The sequence below is a fragment of the Bombyx mori genome, chromosome 1, assembly GCF_030269925.1.
Source record: "Bombyx mori chromosome 1, ASM3026992v2".
NCBI classification, from domain to species: domain Eukaryota; kingdom Metazoa; phylum Arthropoda; class Insecta; order Lepidoptera; family Bombycidae; genus Bombyx; species Bombyx mori.
Genome location: NC_085107.1, coordinates 1097718 through 1117848, shown reverse-complemented (window position 1 = coordinate 1117848; position 20131 = coordinate 1097718). Strand labels below are relative to the sequence as shown.

At 37.0% G+C, this 20131-nt stretch overlaps 1 protein-coding gene across 1 annotated transcript in view; it reads left to right on the top strand.

Annotated features, from left to right (window-relative positions):
• Nucleotides 1-3132: 3132 nt before the first annotated feature.
• The window catches only part of LOC101740839 (alpha-1,3-mannosyl-glycoprotein 4-beta-N-acetylglucosaminyltransferase A), a 37003-nt gene continuing 20004 nt past the window's right edge, over nt 3133-20131 (top strand). The window contains exons 1-4 of the mRNA XM_062671088.1: nt 3133-3149; nt 3885-4024; nt 16296-16378; nt 19010-19103. Coding sequence (XP_062527072.1) covers nt 3133-3149; nt 3885-4024; nt 16296-16378; nt 19010-19103 — 334 coding nt within the window. The remainder of the gene's footprint in view (nt 3150-3884; nt 4025-16295; nt 16379-19009; nt 19104-20131) is intronic.

Below are 20131 nucleotides of genomic sequence, written 5' to 3'. Positions count from 1 at the left end.
CTTTTAAGGAGGTGATTATACTTGAGCTTTCATTAAATTATGGTAATCTTATAAATTCTTGTAAGCAGGGTGTTTTGTGAGTCTCTAAGCTGGTTGCGGGGTAATCACGATTGCAACATAATTATGTTTTCACAGAAAGCCGCGTGGTCATATTAACCAGGACTCTGGGATTCGCTTTATAGGGGGCGACCTTGAATATCAAAATTGTTCACATCCATAAAAAGTCAATTCGAAGATATTGGTTAGCACAAATTAATCTACTGTATTTCGGTTATTAATTATTATCAAGCATCTTGTTTGCGGATAGCAAAATCATAAAATCACTTAAATTGCTTAAAAGTTAATATAAAATGAGGCAGATCGACAAAAAAACAGAACAAAAAAAAAACACTTTAATTGTGACATATTCGTATTCATGGCTTGCAAAAAACTTTGTATGACAATAAAAAACAACATAGAAAGGCAAAAGCTCAAACAATGATGTTTGACAACAATATCCTTGAAAGTTTAAAGGACAAAAGCTCGAATCCAATGTTTCGTTCTGGCGTTTTTTGGGAACTTTTTAAAGCGCTGCAAAATGAAAAGTACGAATAGTTCATCCAACGGGAATGTATTGTTCGAAGCGGATTGCAAAATTTGAAAACGACTTTTCAAAGGCCTATCCTTTCATGTTGGAAAACCCTTTATTCTCTACACGTTAAATATAATCATAAAATTAATTTGTTTTTCGATGACTTCATTCAATATGTATGTATATTAAGCGAACAGATAAAAAAAACTGCGATTCCGCGGCTTTTCTAAAGGTGAGGGTAAAATTTGAACGCTCAGGATGTTGAAGACACTGCAGACGTAAGTTTTTCCGTCACAACTCAAGAAATCGGCAACTACGTAGACAAAAATCTTCCACCGGAAAATACTGTACAAATAATGTTCGCAACTTCTTTTTTTTTATTGCTTAGTTGAGTGGACGAGCTCACAGCTCACCTAGTGTTAACTGGTTACTGGAGCCCATAGACATCTACAGCGTAAATGCGCCACCCTCCTTGAGATATAAGTTCTAAGGCCTCAAGTATAGTTACAACGGCTGCCCCACCCTTCAAACCGAAACGCATTACTGTTTCAAGGCAGAAATAGGCAGGGCGGTGTTGCCAACTCGCACAGACTCACAATAGATTCTACCAACAGTAAAAATTAAAATTATTTAAAATGATCTTGAAAATGTCCTACAGAATTACAATGCGGTATCGCTAGCTACCTTGACACATGAGATCAAAGCCTCAATTGCGTTATTTTACAGGAGTTTCAGTCTTCAAGCCGGAAAGTGTGATTACCACGCTGATGTGTATCTTAGACAGCATAGTTGATTTTTTAAAATTGAAATTGTTCCCGTGTTCAAATACGGAGTGGATACTTCTTTCGTATAATATAAAATTTGCGTGGTACTAGCGGATCACGGCTCATTAATTAAAATGAGATTAGTTAATTAATGACGAGAAAAATAATTATTTAATTGAGAAAAACAATTTAAACCATCCCGTATAAATACTATTAAAAAACTTGAGTTAAGATTAATTATTTTATTAAAAATGTTTTGAGTTAAGATTAATTATTTTACTTTGAGTCAAAGAAACGTTTGATATGAAGCAAAAATCTGCATTTTTTTCATAATCTTAACGTAGTGAGAAGAACAAAGATTTTTTAATTTAGTTCTGGGTATTCTTGTAGCTTAGTAGTTACCGAGGCTCATGGAAATCTCAACTTGAAGTATTTTTAGTAATGAACAAGGGCCGTGATTCCATTCTTCGAATCAGGACGCATGACTACTTGTGACAGAAACGGGCAAGGTACTGATAATGAACTGCCTCTATTGGCATCCAATAGTCTCTCATCTTCATCATCATCAGCCTGCGGCAGTCCCCCAAAGTTCGCAACGGAACCCGATCTTCGGTTCTACGCATCCAGTCATTTGTAGCTGCCTTGCGCAGTTCTTTGCTCCATCTAGCAGGAGGGCGTCCTACACACTATGTTTGCCCACGGAAAAAGGCATATTGCTGATATATAGTCTGGTAACACAAAAATAAAACAACAAAGAATTTCAATGCAGTGCCACATTCCACGTCTGATTTGTTTTCCATACGAATGACATTTGATTATCGCGAATATTTGAAGACGAAAAATAGCCAAATCGTGCTAGGAATTTCCTATTGGCACGTTAAGAAACTAGCAGCAAAAAATATAGATTTTTAAGCAGTCAATGCACAGCTGTCTACAATTGTTCTTATGCAACTTTCTATTGAATAATTTTCCGGTTTACCACCAAATTCTATAAAGGCAAAATATGGCTAAAAGTAATAAAACTTTATATCTTTACAAAAAATCTCGGGGCACGATAAATATTAAAATAAAATACAGACTGATCCATTTATGTTCTAAGAAGCGCGCTACGAGTTCTGATTTCGGTTCGGGCCAAGTTTTTCGAGCAAAACCAACAACTAAAACGTAAACTTCGTACTAGTGCAGTTCGAAACATTTCATAACAACGTGTCTCGTTAAACTAATGTGGTCTCAGTAACTGCGCGTCCGGTTTTAGCACAAGCGGTTAGTTAGCCAGAGCCGGGTAAATAAATTTTAACTTAGTTTCGGAAGTTTGTCTCGCATCCTGCCCTCGCTCTTTCAACTGAGTCCCAAACTTATAATCAATAATCCAATTTGAATACTGGTCATAATTGAGTGCTTTTAGTTCTAGTTGAAAATTTATTAACGAGTAGCTGTACCCGTCCGCTTCGCTGGGCATTTAATAGTACACTGTGGCGAGGGTGGCAAGCACGCGAGATGGGATGTCCTACTTTTTTCCCGCGGTGCACATACAATTTTTTCTCCTACCAGGCCGAAAGTTCGTGGAGTACCAAGCCGGGGTTCAGGGGCAAAGCTCTGGCGGGATTGGGGGGGCGGAGCCCCCATACTCTTAAAAAAACAATTTAACTGTTTTTTAATTTTTAAATAAACTACTACTTGAATAAGAACTGTCTGATGAACTCATATTTGTTTAATACTTCACTATTAAATTTTATTGCCTTTTGTTTATTTAACTTTTACACTAAACACAATATTGCAAATTACCCGAGCACAACAATGGCGAAGAACTTTAGGTGCGTGTGAGCAGACGTAGACACTAACGCGCATGCGCACTTGTCAGTACTCAGGGAGGAAAAGTTACACTTTCTTCCCTGTACAGCGAGAGGAAAACCGAACTTTCGGCGTAGGTAGGAAAAAAAATAACATTATTATTTCTCACCCCACAAAGATTTTCATAATTAACGCCCCCGCAACTGGTGTAGGGAGTCCAACACTCATATAAATATTAGCCTATCCATTAAGTACATGTATTTTCTACATGGATACCAAGTTTCAAGTCAATCGGATACATGGTTCAGTAGTTATAACGGAACTTCCGTAAAAACAACTGTAGATTTATATATTAGTATATAGATTCGAGTTCCAAAACAGTTCAGAATTCGAATTTAAATTGACAAACATCTAGGACAAGTAAGCTCTACCTGACATACTTCTCTAGCGTGTACTCCAGCAGTGCTATGGCTTAATCTACTGTTTTAGGTCCGAGAGCACTACATCCTACAAAGTATTTTGTGTGGGCAATCAAAAAACATTTATTTTCGTGTTGACGGTGAATCAAAGACTGGATTGTATAACACTTACCCCACCCTTCAAACCGCTGTTAAGCTTCAGAAATATTATATATTCAGAAAATTGGACACTAGTGACAGTTAAAAAACAATTATGTTTCACATTAATTAACCTTGACATCCGTTTAAATAGTTTCTCAGTCGATTTTATTATTAAACGCCTTTACGTTTCTTTGGCAGGCGAAGGTTGAAGTATTTGGTGTGTGCGGTCGTGAGGATCTGCGGTGGTTGGTGTCTCAACCAAAGAATAAGACTCTGTGTTTTCGTGATGTCGCTGATGTGTGCTTTCTTCACCATACTAGTCCTAGCCTCGGCAAGCTGTGAGTATATAAAGTACTAGCTGTACCCGTCCGCTTCGCTGGGCATTTAAAATTAACATTATTATTTCTCACCCCCACAAAGTTTCTCATCATTAAAGCCCTCGCAACTGGTGTAAGGAGTCCTACACTCATATAAATATTAGCCTATCCATTAAGTACATGTATTTTCTACATGGATACCAAGTTTCAAGTCAATCAAATGTATGGTTCAGTAGTTATAACGGAACATCCGTAAAAACCACTGTAGATTTATATATTAGTATAGATAATTTCATAGTAATATTCAAATATTATATGTTCGCGGTGTGGCCCATTGAAGTATTTTTCAATAAGTAATTAATTAATTACAAAGCATTCCGTAAACTGAAAAATCTTAATATAAAGCGAGAATATACGAGGGCGGCACTGAAAATTTCGGGAATTAACGAAGTGACACAACATTACTATTTAAAAATGTATTTATTGCTTTTCGAAGTATTCTCCGCGAAATTTGACACATTTTTCCATACGATGGAACCAATCATTGAAGCAACCATTCCATTCGGAAGTTGGGGTCTCCAAAATGGCCGTTTTCTAGGCGTCCACAGCTTCTTCAGGTGATGAAAATCTCTGTCCACACAATTTATTCTTTATTTTAGGGAAAGTATAGAAATCATTAGGGCTTAGGTCGGGGCTGTACGGCGGAGGGTCTAATAATTCTATGTTTTCTTGCTCTAAAAACTCTTTTGTTCTGTGCGCAGTGTGAGAACTCGCATTGTCGTGATGGAGGATGATGCGGCGGTTGCAGTTCTCTTTACGGAGTTCAGAAACGACCTGTGGCAAACAAATGCTAGCATACCATTCTGCATTAACCGTTCTTTGTCCCTCAAGAGGAATAGTCGTAATATGGCCGGTTTTGGAGACAAACGTGGCCACCATTTTTTTACAACACTCCGTGAACGAACAATTTTTGTTGGCTTAAACTCATTTTCGAACAGCCAAACTCGTGACTGGTTTTTTGTTTCGGGTTCGTACGCGTATATCCAGGATTCGTCACCTGATACAATGTTGTATACAGCATTTGAGGATCCTGCGTGGAATCTTTCGAGAGTTCTGACGCACCAAGTAACGCGAGCCGCTTTTTGCTCTTCACAGAGCGAATGCGGTATTCATCGAGAAAACAACTTTTTTACACCTAGTTGTTCATGCAAGATTATTTGTATTTGACTCATGCAAATGTCTAAAGTTACCTGAATTTCGCGATATGTCACATGTCGATCTTCCTCAATCAGCTTACGCACAGCATCAACGTTTTCTTGGGTGACTGCAGTTTTTGGACGACCTTGACGGGGATCATCACTGAGCTTGACACGTCCACGTTGAAACTCAGCAAACCAGCGATAAATTGTGGTTTTGGGTGGGGCTTCATCACCAAATGCAGAAATCATCCGGTCAACACACTGTTTTTGTGTTAAACCACTTCGAAAGTCATAATAAATCATCGCTCTTGAATTTTCTCGAGTCAATTCCATTTTCTCAACGACTAAACAAGTTTGACAAAACCTCGTGACAAGATCGAGAATCTTTTTTTAAATAAATAAATGGTATTCGATTTTTAAAACCAAGGAGTTTTCAATTAAAAAGATTTTAATATGACAGGAACAGTGGAAATATTCCATTCCCGATACTTTTAGTGCAGGCTAGTAGTATTCACTTAATAAACGAAATATATTATATTATACTGTTTAGAAAGTAAAGTTATTAAACTGCCGTAAAACCGAATTTGCTGATATGGCATTGTGATACAGGGTGTGGTTTTTTTCATATTAGATCCTGCTATTACATTGGTTAATGATCGATCTCATGCGCCACCTAGGGTCAAGTGGTAACCGGGGACCATAGACATCGCAACTAGAATGCCGCCTTCCAATTCAAATATGAGTTAATGTTTCAACGCTTTATGTAACTAGTTATAGATATAGTTGTAGGTTTAGATTACAGATTAGACACATAAATAAATATTTTTACATGTTTTTTTTTTTCAAAACTACACAATCTATACTAATATTATAAAGAGGAAAGATTTGTTTGTTTGTTTGTTTCGAATAGGCTCCGAAACTACTGGACCGATTTGAAAAAATCTTTTTCCATTAGAAGCCGACATGGTCCCTGATGAACATAGGCTACTTTTTTTTATTTATTTTTTGGTTTCATGTGTGTTTTAATGTTTCTGAAGCGAAGCGAGGGCGGGTCGCTATCTATATCTATACTAATATTATAAAGAGGAAAGATTTGTTTGTTTGTTTGTTTCGAATAGGCTCCGAAACTACTGGACCGATTTGAAAAATTCTTTTTCCATTAGAAGCCGACATTGTCCCTGATGAACATAGGCTACTTTTTTTTTATTTTTTTTTTTTGGTTTCATGTGTGTTTTAATGTTTCCGAAGCGAAGCGAGGGCGGGTCGCTAGTGTATAATATTTTTAAATTGACAATATCGCAACAGAGTACGTACCTGCAAATGTTACTTAATTTAAAAAGGTTTTTTCAAAAATACAAGAACACGAATAGGTATTAACGGACGAGTTATTTAAATTATTAAGCAAATATACCACGACATCTAAAAATACGCTGAAACTAAATATAAGAGAGACAATAATGTATGGACTCATAATAACAAGATTATACACGACTAGCTGTACCCGTCCGCTTCGCTGGAAATTTAAAATTAACATTATTATTTCTCACCCCCACAAAGATTCTCATTATTAACGCCCCCGCATCTGATGTAGGGAGTCCAACACTCATATAAATATTACCCTATCCATTAAGTACATGTATTTTCTACACGGATACCATGTTTCAAGTCAATCGGATGCATGGTTCAGTAGTTATAACGGAACATCCGTAAAAGCCAGTGTAGATTTATATATTAGTATAGATTGTATTTGTTATTATATTTGTTCATAGACGACAAAGGTGGTAAACAAACCTTCAAATCTATCTCCTTAACAAACAAGGGTGCGTGTACTTATGTATACGCGTAAGAAGTTATACTTTATTTTTATTACATTTATTTCTTTTTTTTTATTTAAATTTTAATCAATTTGAAAAAAAATCGATTAAACAACATCCTCAAACACGCATATTGGACATCCCTTTTCTTGACATCGTATAAATTCGGTAATTTCGGAAAGTTCACCTGCGGCTATATTCAGACTCGCCAAGTTACGTCGGTCGTATTGTAATGAGCGATTTAGTGGGCAACTTCATTCTGTGAATTTTGTGTCACAGCGCGCTCGCATCGTAAAATTTCACTCTCATCAATTTTTCATAACGCGCCTAAAGAAGTATAACTTCAAAAACAACATATTTTGATAAACATGTATTGTTTTTTGTGAACAATACATTTTTTGTACAAAATTACTGAGCGGTTAACTTCAATGGTCAGCGTTCTAAATGAGGGGCGAGCAACAATTATTTTGTACGCAACAAAATAAAGTTCTCCGCTCGGGTTCACTTGACTGAAACATTTCCATTGAGATTTTTCACTAAGCTCCACTTGTTGGAAGCTCGAGAACTTTCCACGTGTTTCGACAAAGTTTATTCATGTTTATATTTGGATTACGAATTACTCATACGGGAAGACCGCCCTGTTTCACAATTTCCCGCATCCTCTAAATAAGAGTATATTGTTTTAATATTTAATTTTACTATTGCTTTTTACTTACAAACAAAACGCTCTGAAATTTGCAATGCAATTACCGTGCATTATTAATCTATACGTTTGATAATTAGGGCTATTTGGCCCTTTGGTATAAGTTGAGGTAACGATATTTTAGAAGTCGTAGGCTAACACGAAGTTTATTCATGAGTGTTCACAAGTTAAAGTTTGCAAACTATGTGTTTGTTGAAATATATAAAGAAAACCCCGCACACAGACTCGAATTCTTTAGACTAATATAACTATTTGTGTTACCTTTAATGTTTTAAAGACTACATAGTAATAAAAACTTTACTTTTTAGACCCGAACGATAATTTAATGCGTAGAGTGTGTAACTCATCTGAATAGTAAAAGCTTAAATCCTACATTCATAATTTAATATTATGTTTTATTTTCATTTAACCCAAATATTTCAATCAATACGTCATCTTTAGCTTATCAATCGTGTATCTGCTATCCCTGCTATTTTCCCTCGTACAAAGATATCGATCGAAGTGTCAAGAAAACAAAATACGTTTAGAGATTATGGGAAAGCAGTGTGACGTCATCTTTATTGGGTTGCCAAGCACCACGACCCCTCGGAGCAGGGTCACGACCCTGATTTCATTCAAATCAACAGCTGATGTACCTTTATATCGATCCGCGAAATCGATTTTGACACAGCTGTTTATGTGGGTCACACGAATTCCGAGGGCTTGAAGACGGTTCCAATGGTTGTACCAAAAGTTTCGCTAAGGGATTGAAACATGTTGTGTTTTTGTTTTATAGCTTACTGTGTTACATAATTGGGTACTCATTAGTTAAAACTATAGGTAGACTACTCACTAGTTCACTGGTGGTAGGACCTCTTGTGAGTCCACGCGGGTGAGTACCACCACCTATTTCTGCCGTGAAGCAGTAATGCGTTTCGGTTTGAAGGGTGGGGCAGCCGTTGTAACTATACTTGAGACCTTAGAACTTATATCTCTAGATGGGTGGCGCATTTACGCTGTAGATGTCTATGGGCTCCAGTAACCACTTAACACCAGGTGGGCTGTGAGCTCGTCCACCGATCTAAGCAATAAAAAAAACCTCTAGTTTATAATTATGTAGGTACTTTTTTTGAAAGCGGTGTATGTCTCTTGTTATTTTACTAAATATGAAATTGAGTTGGGATGTTTTGTGTATTGTGCAATAGAATTCAACAGTTTCGGTGTGATCACTCGATTTATGAACAGCGTTAACAAAATCAACTAATAGGCATTATCTTACGAACTTTACTAGTGCTGCAGGGATCGTTAAAATCCGGGTTGGAGTCATTGCTGAAGATACGACTTTCGGGCTCTGCATGTGTTTTCAAGAAAAAGCCAAGCTTGAATGTGGGATGTGGCATTGAATGTGGAAAGATAAGGAGTACAGATTTTTTAGAACGAAGTACCTTATGAAACGACGCGGAGGGTTACCCTAACCGGGAAAAAACGTCCGTAACGTAAGACTTTTATTAGTAATGCACACCGTGTACGACTTAACTTTGTAATAACGTACAAAAAATAACATATTTTTTATTATTCATTGACCACGATCTCAGAGCGTTCGTTTGCGCAATACACTAACTCTTATGCAAAGAACCGTGAATGAAGTGTACCACAATAAGTTGGCACGTTACCGAATGACCGTGGGTTGTTGCGAAACCTCCAGTTTTATTTTCTTTATACCTCGAACAGAACTTTGTATATTTTTATAATAACGAACTTCGTTCCTATCCGGTGTCCCACAACACCGCACATGTTTTTTTGTTGCTCTCGACGGGTAGATGTGATCACATCGTACATGACATTAGGCTGTTACCAGAAAGTATAGACGGAACTTAAATACCGCCACCCATCTAGCAATTTACTATAGATAAGGCGTATTGTGAGCACCTACATATAGGTACAATCCTTCCTTTGAAGGGCTATCCATTGCTATCCAGGCTATTGTACACTCAAGTTTCATTGTGAGCTACGACCTCCATTAGATCATGTCCAGTTATATAATACTGAGGAGGCTGTTGAATAAACCATTCAAACAATAACATTAGGCTTATAGTAGTTCACTCTAAATCAACTAGGTTCAAATCGAAAAATGAGGAATTGTTTGAGATTATTCTATAGTTTCGTTTTTACCATCCCACCGTTTGGAGTAGAGTTTATTCATAATAAATAGGACCGCTACGTTCATTCGCAGTGCGTTTCCAGAGATCTCTTCTACGAATACGATATTTCCCGAATGCTATGACATGTCCTTTTTCAAATGACACTTGCGCAGAGTACTATGGGGTAGGTCAGTAAGCCACAGTAACAATCATAATCAGGTAGGTTGTATGCTCGTCTACCTACCAGCGCAATAAAATAAATTACCATATACCATAATTAAAGGTCACGCGCGAATATTTGAAATTAATATTTATGTTTGTTCGAAATATATGCATATCTTCTAATCCATAGAGTTAAAACTATGTATTTGTCGGCACTCTAGGAAAGCTTTTTGTCATAGTAAAATCGAAGTTCGAAAGCTCGCGAATAGTCATAACAAATGTTGTTTTACGTACATTTAGCGATGGGAATGCCGAGCGTGGCCGCGTGTCATATTCTCATTTGTAAATGTGTCATTTATCTTGATATGTTGCTCTATCATCCGACCGGCGGTACTGGTTCCGGTCGCGTGTACGTCAATTTGATATATGCAAATTGTAAATCAACTGACGTAGCGTCCAGTATGTTATAGATATAATTGAACTCAATTTTCGTTTGTATTGGTCCATTTTCTTTGTATAAATGAGATGACGTCCTCAAAGATGGCGCATCACTAAAATCCGTAGTTAGTGTCAATAGTAATGTTAATGTAAAGTCCCAATTACATTAGTGGTGTGTACTGTAATTAGCAAGCATCAACCCCTGTAATTGAGCGTTAAAAGTGAAAATTACTAGTTTCGATTGATCTTATTATTCCCACTGATTGAATCGTTACCTTAAAACTATAGCGATAAGGCCTTCTTTTCGCTATCGAGACATTCTCAATAGAGGTCATGTTGTCACGTGATATTACGTCACTCACTCGATTTTTTAAAGGGCACAGTGTATTTAGGGAGACTTCGTTACTTACGTGACCTATACATGAGTAGCATTAGGTGAAATCTATATACAAATTTACTACAATTCCACGAAATTTTAGCCAGTTAAATGCATTTTTTTTATTTTTTTATTGCTTAGATGGGTGGACGAGCTCACAGCCCACCTGGTGTTAAGTGGTTACTGGAACCCATAGACATCTACAACGTAAATGCGCCACCCACCTCGAGATATAAGTTCTAAGATCTCAGTATAGTTACAACGGCTACCCCACCCTTCGTACCGAAACGCATTACTGCTTCACGGCGGAAATAGGCGGGGTGGTGGTACCTATCCGTGCGGACTCCCAAGAGGTCCTACCACCAGTGATTATGCAAATTATAATTTTGCGGGTTTGATTTTTATTACACGATGTTATTCCTTCACCGTGGAAGTCAATCGTGAACATTTGTTGAGTACGTATTTCATTAGAAAAATTGGTACTCGCCTGCGGGATTCGAACACCGTTGCATCGCTATTCTATAGGCATGCCTGCTTAAGAGAAATATTATTCCATTTCACATAAAGATTACCCGTTTTACATTATATACGTGTAAATCTGACGGGTTTTGCAGCGCACACAAGAATACCTCGCAGATGACATATTTTTGTCCTAATTACTTGATACTTGTCGTTGTATTATGGGTAATTCATACTATAACTCCATAAATGATAGTCTATATGTTATTCTGATTTTTAAGCTATATTATTGTAAGGTTTCACCAAAATCCATTCAGTATTTTTTGCGTGAAAGACTAACAAACTTACATACATTTATTCTTACAAACTTTCGCGTTTATAACATTAGTAAGATTTACATAGACTATTCCTGGATTTGCGCTTTCTTTTTCACCTATCAATACATCAAAAAAATCTTCATGACATTTACACAATGCAAATGCAATCTTTTGAAGTTTTTTTTTATTGCTGAAATGGGTGGACGAGCTCACATAGACATTTACAACGTAAATGCGCCACCCAATGAGATATAAGTTCTAAGATCTCATATAGTTACAACGGCTGCTCCACCCTTCAAACCGAAACGCACCACTGCTTCACGGCAGAAATAGGCAGGGCGGTGGTACCTACCCGGGCGGACTCACAAGAGGTCCTACCATAAGGAATTACGCAAATTATAATTTTGCGAGTTTGATTTTTATTATACGATGTTATTCCTTCACCGTGGAAGTCAATCGTGGACATTTCTTGAGTACGTATTTCATTAGAAAAATTGGTACCCGCCTGAGATTCGAACACCGGTGCATCGCTCAACACGAACGCACTGGGCGTCTTATCCTTTAGGCCACGACGAATATTCTTAATATTTTTCACAGTTGTAAAACGGTTACAAAACGTCTACGTAACCATTCCCAATTATGAATATTGTAATAGCACCCGACTAATGAGGTCGTTAAGTGGGAGCCGCGCCTTTCAACAGCACGCGATCGATATTAATAGCCCGTGTAATAATTATTTGTGCTTGCAATATGACGGGTCGGCGTCGGTGTTTGAGCAGCTATTAACATCGACTGCACCACCGCAATGTAATCTTGTATGTAGAATAGGAGATGCTCACACATAAGACGAAAAGGAAACAAAAAAGTCAGAATAAACAAGACTTTCCATATAAATCCTGCAGGAATAAAAAATCAAAGCCTCTCTCTCTCACTCCGATCGGTTCCTCACTGCTGAGGATCGTGACTCCGTCCGATTTCGTCAACCAACTGTCTCCATCGATCCCGCCCTGCAGCCCGGTGGAGTGCGTCGCTGATAGGTATCCCCAGTTCCTCCGCTATTTGGTCCGACCATCGTTTGGGACCTCTACCCCTAGGCCTTTTTCCCTCTATTTTACCGGTCACCACAAGGCGTTCCAAATTGCTTGTATCCCTACGTGCAACATGACCAAAATACCGCAATATTCTTTGTAGGCAGATTGTGGATAGACGTTGAATCTTTTCTATTTTTAACTGCCTGAGAATAGATATGTTGGTGCGGCGGGCCATCCATGGTATTCGTAGCATACGTCGCCAGCACCACATCTCAAAAGCGTCGATTCTCTGCCTATCTGCGGCTTTGAGTGTCCACGTCTCTGCACTATATAGAGCAATGGAGAAGACAAGGGTGCGGACCAGATGTATTTTAGTTCGGTGGGTAATATTACAGTCTCTCCAGATTTTGCTCAGTTGGGTCATTGCAGATTTTGCCATGCCAGTCCGTCTCCGTATTTCCGGTTCGCTACTTCCTTTGTTGGTAATCAGTGAGCCAAGGTATGGGAACTGGGTTACGGTTTCGTAGTCATGTAGGAGATTGTTGCGTTGGATAGCTTTGAAACGGTCAATAATCAAAGCCTACGAGTCTGTTAATTGAGACGCTAAAGTAGTTAACTAGCAGCAGTTATACTGGTGGTAGGACCTCTTGTGAGTCCGCACGGGTAGGTACCACCACCCTGCCTATTTCTGCCGTGAAGCAGTAATGCGTTTCGGTTTGAAGGGTAGGGTAGCCCTTATAACTGTACTGAGACCTTAAACTGATATCTCAAGGTGGGTGGCACATTTACGTTGTAGATGTCTATGTGCTCCAATAACCACTTAACACCAGATGGGCTGTGAGCTCGTCCACTCATTTAAGCAATAAAAGAAAAAAAAGTTAGCAATTGCTGTCTATTGCTATATTTTTCGCACAAGTTTTTCACCCTTAGTTTATCAACACTGAATCCCTTATTAACATGTAATGAACTCGTTTTTTTATTATTTTTTTAATTTATTACATTCTTAACCTTAATTTGAATTATAGTGAAAATAAATAAACAAAAACTAAACCCTACAAGCCCTTTTAACCGAGACGGAACCAATGAACATGGTTTAAATTTATTAAACAGATTACGTCTGCAAACGATCGCTACGTGAGTGCGCAGCCACTCTGGGTGTTCACTCGCCCCCGGACTACTCGCCGTCACAGCGGATCGTTCACGGTAATAATAGACTTAGCGTCTAAGTGCGTAATCAGATATACACTCTACCACAATTAACTATGTAAACTTGAACGGGTTACGTAAATATTAAGTTATTTGTGAACTATTCAAACGAAGTTTGAAGACTTCGTAGAAAGCTTCGTAGCGGTGTGTTGGTCGACATCTATGACCGCGTATAAATATTGTAGCGAATATTATAATTACTTTGTTATGGGAATTTATAATAAGAATAATGATTGAGATGTTTGTAGAGGATCTACATAATAAGGCAAACACAAAACAAAACTTATGTATTATATGTATATATTCCTTTTTTGTTATGTTTTTCAACTGATTTACTTTTTTTGTTTGGTGATATTGTCAAAATGTTAAATATAAAAAAAAGAGACAATCCATAACATAAACTGAAACGCAGAGTTTGAGTTTTCTGTGATTAGAGTCGAATTTTCGAACAGGGCATACCAAAACGTAATAAACAATCATAATACCGATTTCTTCTAGACTCCGGCTATCTCATAGAGAGCGCACTAGTTAAAATAAATGTTTGTTTGCTAGCAAAATTATACGTTATATATTCCTTGATCGTATCACTCTTGTCAGAGCGGTCGTGGTCGTCATTCAGTATCATTGCTGTGGGCAAATGTTATGCGCCTCACGATCAATCGCCATTCGTCCCGGTTATACGTTATATACGTCTCTTTAATCTTAATCAGGTTTACGCCTTTTAGTTTTGAGCTTTTTCGTGGAAAAAACGATATGGAGCTAAATAATTCTGTTAATACTAAAAAGTCTTAAGAAACTATTGTTTAATGTCTGTTTCTATTGAAGATTAAAATAACGTAAGATTTTTACTTTAATAGGGCGTTGAACCGCGTCTGCTGTATGGCTCTCGCCTCTGGAGCGAGTCTACATTACGAACTACTTGCATTGCTTGCATACCATTCGAATACCTCCAGGAATGAGCTCTCCGAATTATTGGGGATCTCGTTCAGGCGAATACGAACGATCGGTATTACGATGAGAATTCAAATCTGTCTGAATATGTTTTACTAATGTCACATTGTGTGTATAATATACGAGAATGCGCCATGGTAATCTGTGGAGCGTTTCGATATAGTATAATAATATAGTATTAACTTTTTGACGTAGCTTCACTTGTCGTCGTGGAAGTTCATGTTCACTCTCGTGATACAAAGTGTGTTTTCTGAAGTAATATCTCATTTGACTCTCTGGCATAATATCTCTCCTTAAACAAAGCAATTCTCCCGGTCAGTTTTCAAAAGTATCTTCAATTTTATTTTAGATATTTAATACAAATACGTTTGGCTGATTTGATTTTGAAATGGATGTGTTTATTAGTTCGTCGAAATATGTTCAATTGATTATAATAAAATGTACAGTAATCATTTGTTACACAGTAAATAGTAACATATAGAATTGGTTAATTCCATTAATATTAATACGTACACATATAGAACAGAACTGAAACATATTTGCGTAAAATAAACATTTATTATGAACGCTTTGAACAACGCAGCGGGTTTAAATTTGCATGCGTTCATCAGCCTATATACATATTACAACGGATTCAATGTTTTGTATTGATGATCACTTTGTTGGTGCAACTCAATAAATAAAACGGACCAAATATTAATGCCATAAACACGTTGTTATTAAAGTCGGCTACTTTTCATTGCGATTCATCAATTCATATTCGTGCAGCCCTGTAGTGTAATCAACATCGGGACGTATTTATAAATCAGGATCAAATATATTTGGAGATGGCCAATGCTACAGTGATGTGAGTCTCCGAAATAATTCTAATACTGAGGGCGATGAATTAGTTAACTTTACAACGGTCATTATTCATCATCATCATTATCCTGCCCTTCTCCCAGTCACCTGGGGTCGGCGCAACATGTTTTCTCCTTCCATACTATTACATACATTCTATCATATACCATTTCTTCGCTCACTCCCCTCTTACCCATATCGTCTTTCACGAAATCCATCCATTTCTTCTTAGGTCTACCTCTTCCTCTGTATCCTTCCACATTCATAGTTAACACTCTCTTACCAACCTCATTTTTATTTCGAATCATCACATGTCCATACCATCCCAAACGCGCACTCCTCAGCTTCTCTGTCACAGGTGCCACTTTCAGACTTCCTCTAACATATTCATTCCGTATTCTATCCATTCTCGTTACTCCACACATCCATCGCAACATTCGCATCTCTGCTGCATGCAATCGCCTTTCATCCGCCAGTATTGTTAACGGTAAATTAACTTATATTTAAGCGTCACGGTGTTAAAGCCTAAGTGTTATTTGGTGATTTAAATTACTGAAATCAAGATTACCAATGACACGTGAAAATTTTTTAAATCCGAAACAACGCAATTGCATAAAAATCCTACGAAGACAGCATCCAAAATGTGTGGAGATGAAGTTTTTGTTCTTCTCCGCAGCCCATAGCGCGCAGAATGAGTCGATGGCAAAAAAAATAACATCGCTAGAGGAGAAATTGAACAACTTTGAAGTCCGATATCGAGTAAGGCATAGGGAAGTTGTTTCCCTGTTGGTAAGCCGTGCCTGTGTGTTACAACTGAAGCGAAATGATAATCACCTCAATATACACATACACATTTTACAATTCCTACGAGCAATTCACTTTTTAAATTTATCACATTCACGTGGCTATGCTGTATCCTCTCGCTTCCGTTTGATTGACAGACGTGTTTCAGCTAAGTTAGAATCCGATTTTAAAATCATGGTAATGAATAAATCTATTGCAGTCCATGTGGCGAGCATTACGACTATTGATGTCATTAAGATCTACATTAACTACGCTAAGTCTGAAGACAACGTCCAAGAGACGCGTTTTAGAAGACAATACCACTCAGCCATTTCTGTCTAATCATAATTCTATTGCATTTCATTTAAATAATAATAGATCTGCGATATCCAGTTAATACACATCTTTAAATTATAATAATTTATTGTCTGCATTCAGTATCTCAAGTTAGGTTTGATATAAATTATTATTTTCTCTTAATCTTGAATTTAAATACACACCTATGTCTAAAACCTTTTTATTATACTAGTTGGTTAGACCTTAGTGCCTTAGATTTTACAATATGAATACCGCTTTCCGTGATGAGAACTTAGTCAAAATCTCAATATTATATTAACTCAACATATAATTGTTGTCATCCTATAATCCAAAAACGCTTAAGCGTCTCGCGGCAGATAAGTAAGAATGGTGGTATCAACTCGTGTGACTTGACGTTACGTTTTCACTTCAGTCATAATGTAAATATTGTACTAAAAGTACGAGAGTCATCAAATATTGACTAAGCGTAGTTTATGTAGATCTGTCTGTTTAAAAACAATAATTAAATATCTCACGTTAGTATTTGAGGCTGACACACGCCTGTCTTACAAGAGATCACCGTATGAATGAAAATTTAAAAACGATTAGTGCAAAAGGTTTTTAAAAGTGTGTGACGCTTAATGTATTGCCATCTAAAACACAAAAACCCAAAGGACTGTTCAAGTAAGAAATACATTTTTATTCTATTTTTTTCTCAATTCGGTCTCTAAGATAATTTAAATATAGTTTATCACGGTATCTCTTTTCGTGTTGCCTGTTTTGTTGTTGTTGTTACTGTGTGTTAGAATCTTAATGGCTTTTTAACTAGAGGAGGGCGTTCAAGAATATGGCGGTCATCAGATTTGTCCTCAAAGCCATCGAGACACGAAAAGGTTTAAATTTTTTTTACGTAGAATAGAATTTTTGTTTGCTGTACTTAGTGTCTATATGTGTGTGATAAATATATTATCAGATCTGCTTACTTAGGCTACAGAACTAAGGACCCTATTTTAAGCCACAGTACACCAAGAAGAGTTTCTTCCTCCTCTTCGCCATACCTACAGACTGGATCAGCTGCAAGGACCTACTTGTTTAAGTGGCTTCGCAACTAATAGTTTCCGTCGGGACTCTAACTTAGACCCTTAGTCTATTGTGATCCATACTTCATAAATCCTAGGTGTACCAATAATCGAATACTTTCAGTGGGCTTTCGCCTCTTTTTGTCAGAGTCATGTACTTTCAGTTGAGGTCTAGGAGTTTAATTTGTAGGTTATTGAACTTCTAGGCAGCCCATTAATTGGTTCAGGGATGATTGAGATCAGAGCCGTCCCGATGCCGAACCCGTCCATACATAAAATTCTGTTTAGAGTCGTCGCACATCTTGAATTGAGCTTAAAGTTGATTTTATATGATGTTTGTTCATTTGATCAGCATAACTGTGAGAGAAAATATAAATAATAGAATTCATTTAATAGAGACTTGATGCAGATTTCCGAGCGATATCCGAGCCACTATCCTAGTGTCATCCTAGTATACCATACTATCCGTGGTTAGCGTGGTGTGGACATGTAATGCGCAGAGAGGAGATGCGAGTCACTAGAAGATGTATAGAAATGGTAGTTCAAGGTATAGGGGGAAGAGGTCGATCGAAGAAGACATGGGTAGAATGTGTGAATGACGATATGAGAGAGAGAGAGAGGAGTGAGTGTTGAGATGACGGCTGATAGAATAGAATGGAATAGAAAAATTCGCTGTGCCGACCCCACCTAGTGGGATAACGTGGAGACAAAGGAGAGATCCTAGTATACCATACCAAGCTTCTTGCAGGTAGTGTAGGTGTAATTAGGTATTGAACTTATCCGTTCTGACTTCTTTAGTTCACTGTCAATTTGAGAAATAACTAGGGAGCTACTTTCGTTAGGCCTTCTTATTGCTTGCTCTAGATACGTTGATAAGTTTGTGGTATTCACCGAGTCCACAGACACTACAAGGTAAATGCGACCATCCGTCTTGCTACACTAAGTGGAAATTTCGTAATGTTGTGCAGCTGACCCATTTTTGAAATTGGGAAGCAGAGCCGTTTCGAGGGATAAATATACAGGTTAGATTTTTTGCTCCTATGTACCTTCGTGGCACGTTTTAGCAACAGATTTGTCCTGCCCTTCCACGAAACTAGAGATATGAGATATGTAAATGTTGATATGTATGTACAGGTGTTAAATGTATGTTTGTTTTTTTTTAGATTTTATGCATGCTTAGCGGCACTGGTCGAATTATTTGAATATTCATTTAAATAGAATTCATTTTCAGGTAAAACCAGTTACCTATAACTTTCCGAAAGAGACTGCGCCATATCCTCCGGGCTACAGTGAAGAAGCAATGAACATGATACACAACTTGACAGGTAAGTTCTGTCGCTTTCATATGCATATCACTAAATATTTTATTATTCTTATCGAGTACTGAGACTGTTAATGGCATGGGCGATGATTTTAAGCTGCTTGATTATCTTCTGGCGTCAGTTAATGAAAAGCGAAAATGTAATGTGATTTTTTATGGACTGTGTAAAGGCGAATGCGCGCATTGCGGTATAGTTACACTGTGTAATAATAAAATTTCATTTTTCATAAACACAACGTTAAAAATCGGTCGGTACGCGTCAATATTTTAAATTTGGCCTGAATTTAAAAGTAATAGCTTCACGATTAATGATTATTCATTTATTTTATAAAAGCCATCAATCGTGTTCATAAAAATCTTACGAATGTAAATTTAAGTTTTAAACACATATAAATAATATTGAATTGATACACACGTGTAAATTGATTTTAGTTATGAGGAATTTAAAGATTTAATTAGTAATAGCAAAAAATGCATTTCCATAATTCAAAAAAAAAACCGTTAGAATTTTTTTAATAAAAAATAAACAAGTTTAAATGATTTTTTTTTAAAGTTACTACAGTCTCCTCGTTTAAATAGCAAATAAATATGATTCCATCCTCGCATATAATAATCAAAAATTAAATTTATAATTACTAACGATTAATAAGACCGTTACGTTTTTAAGTCACTTCCTGCATTTGGCGTTCAACGCATCGATCAATACTGACTAAAAACAATTCTAATTGCCATCTATCGCCCTAGCCATTAAGAATTTTTGCCAATCTATTTTTCTAACTCTTCCAGTAGTAAATTTGTAATATTCATAAAATCTACATAGTAGAAAAGACATCGTAGCTAGTTATCAAAATCTCAATACAGAAGAGAGGATGTGTACTGCAAATATCTCGCTCGCATATGACGTCACGAAGTATTCTTTTTTTCCAAGTACCCCACAAGCTATAACAAAAATAAATCAGATAATAGATGCAAAGAAATAAATAAACATATTAAGATTTAAATGTGAAAAAAATCTCACCATAATTATTAATC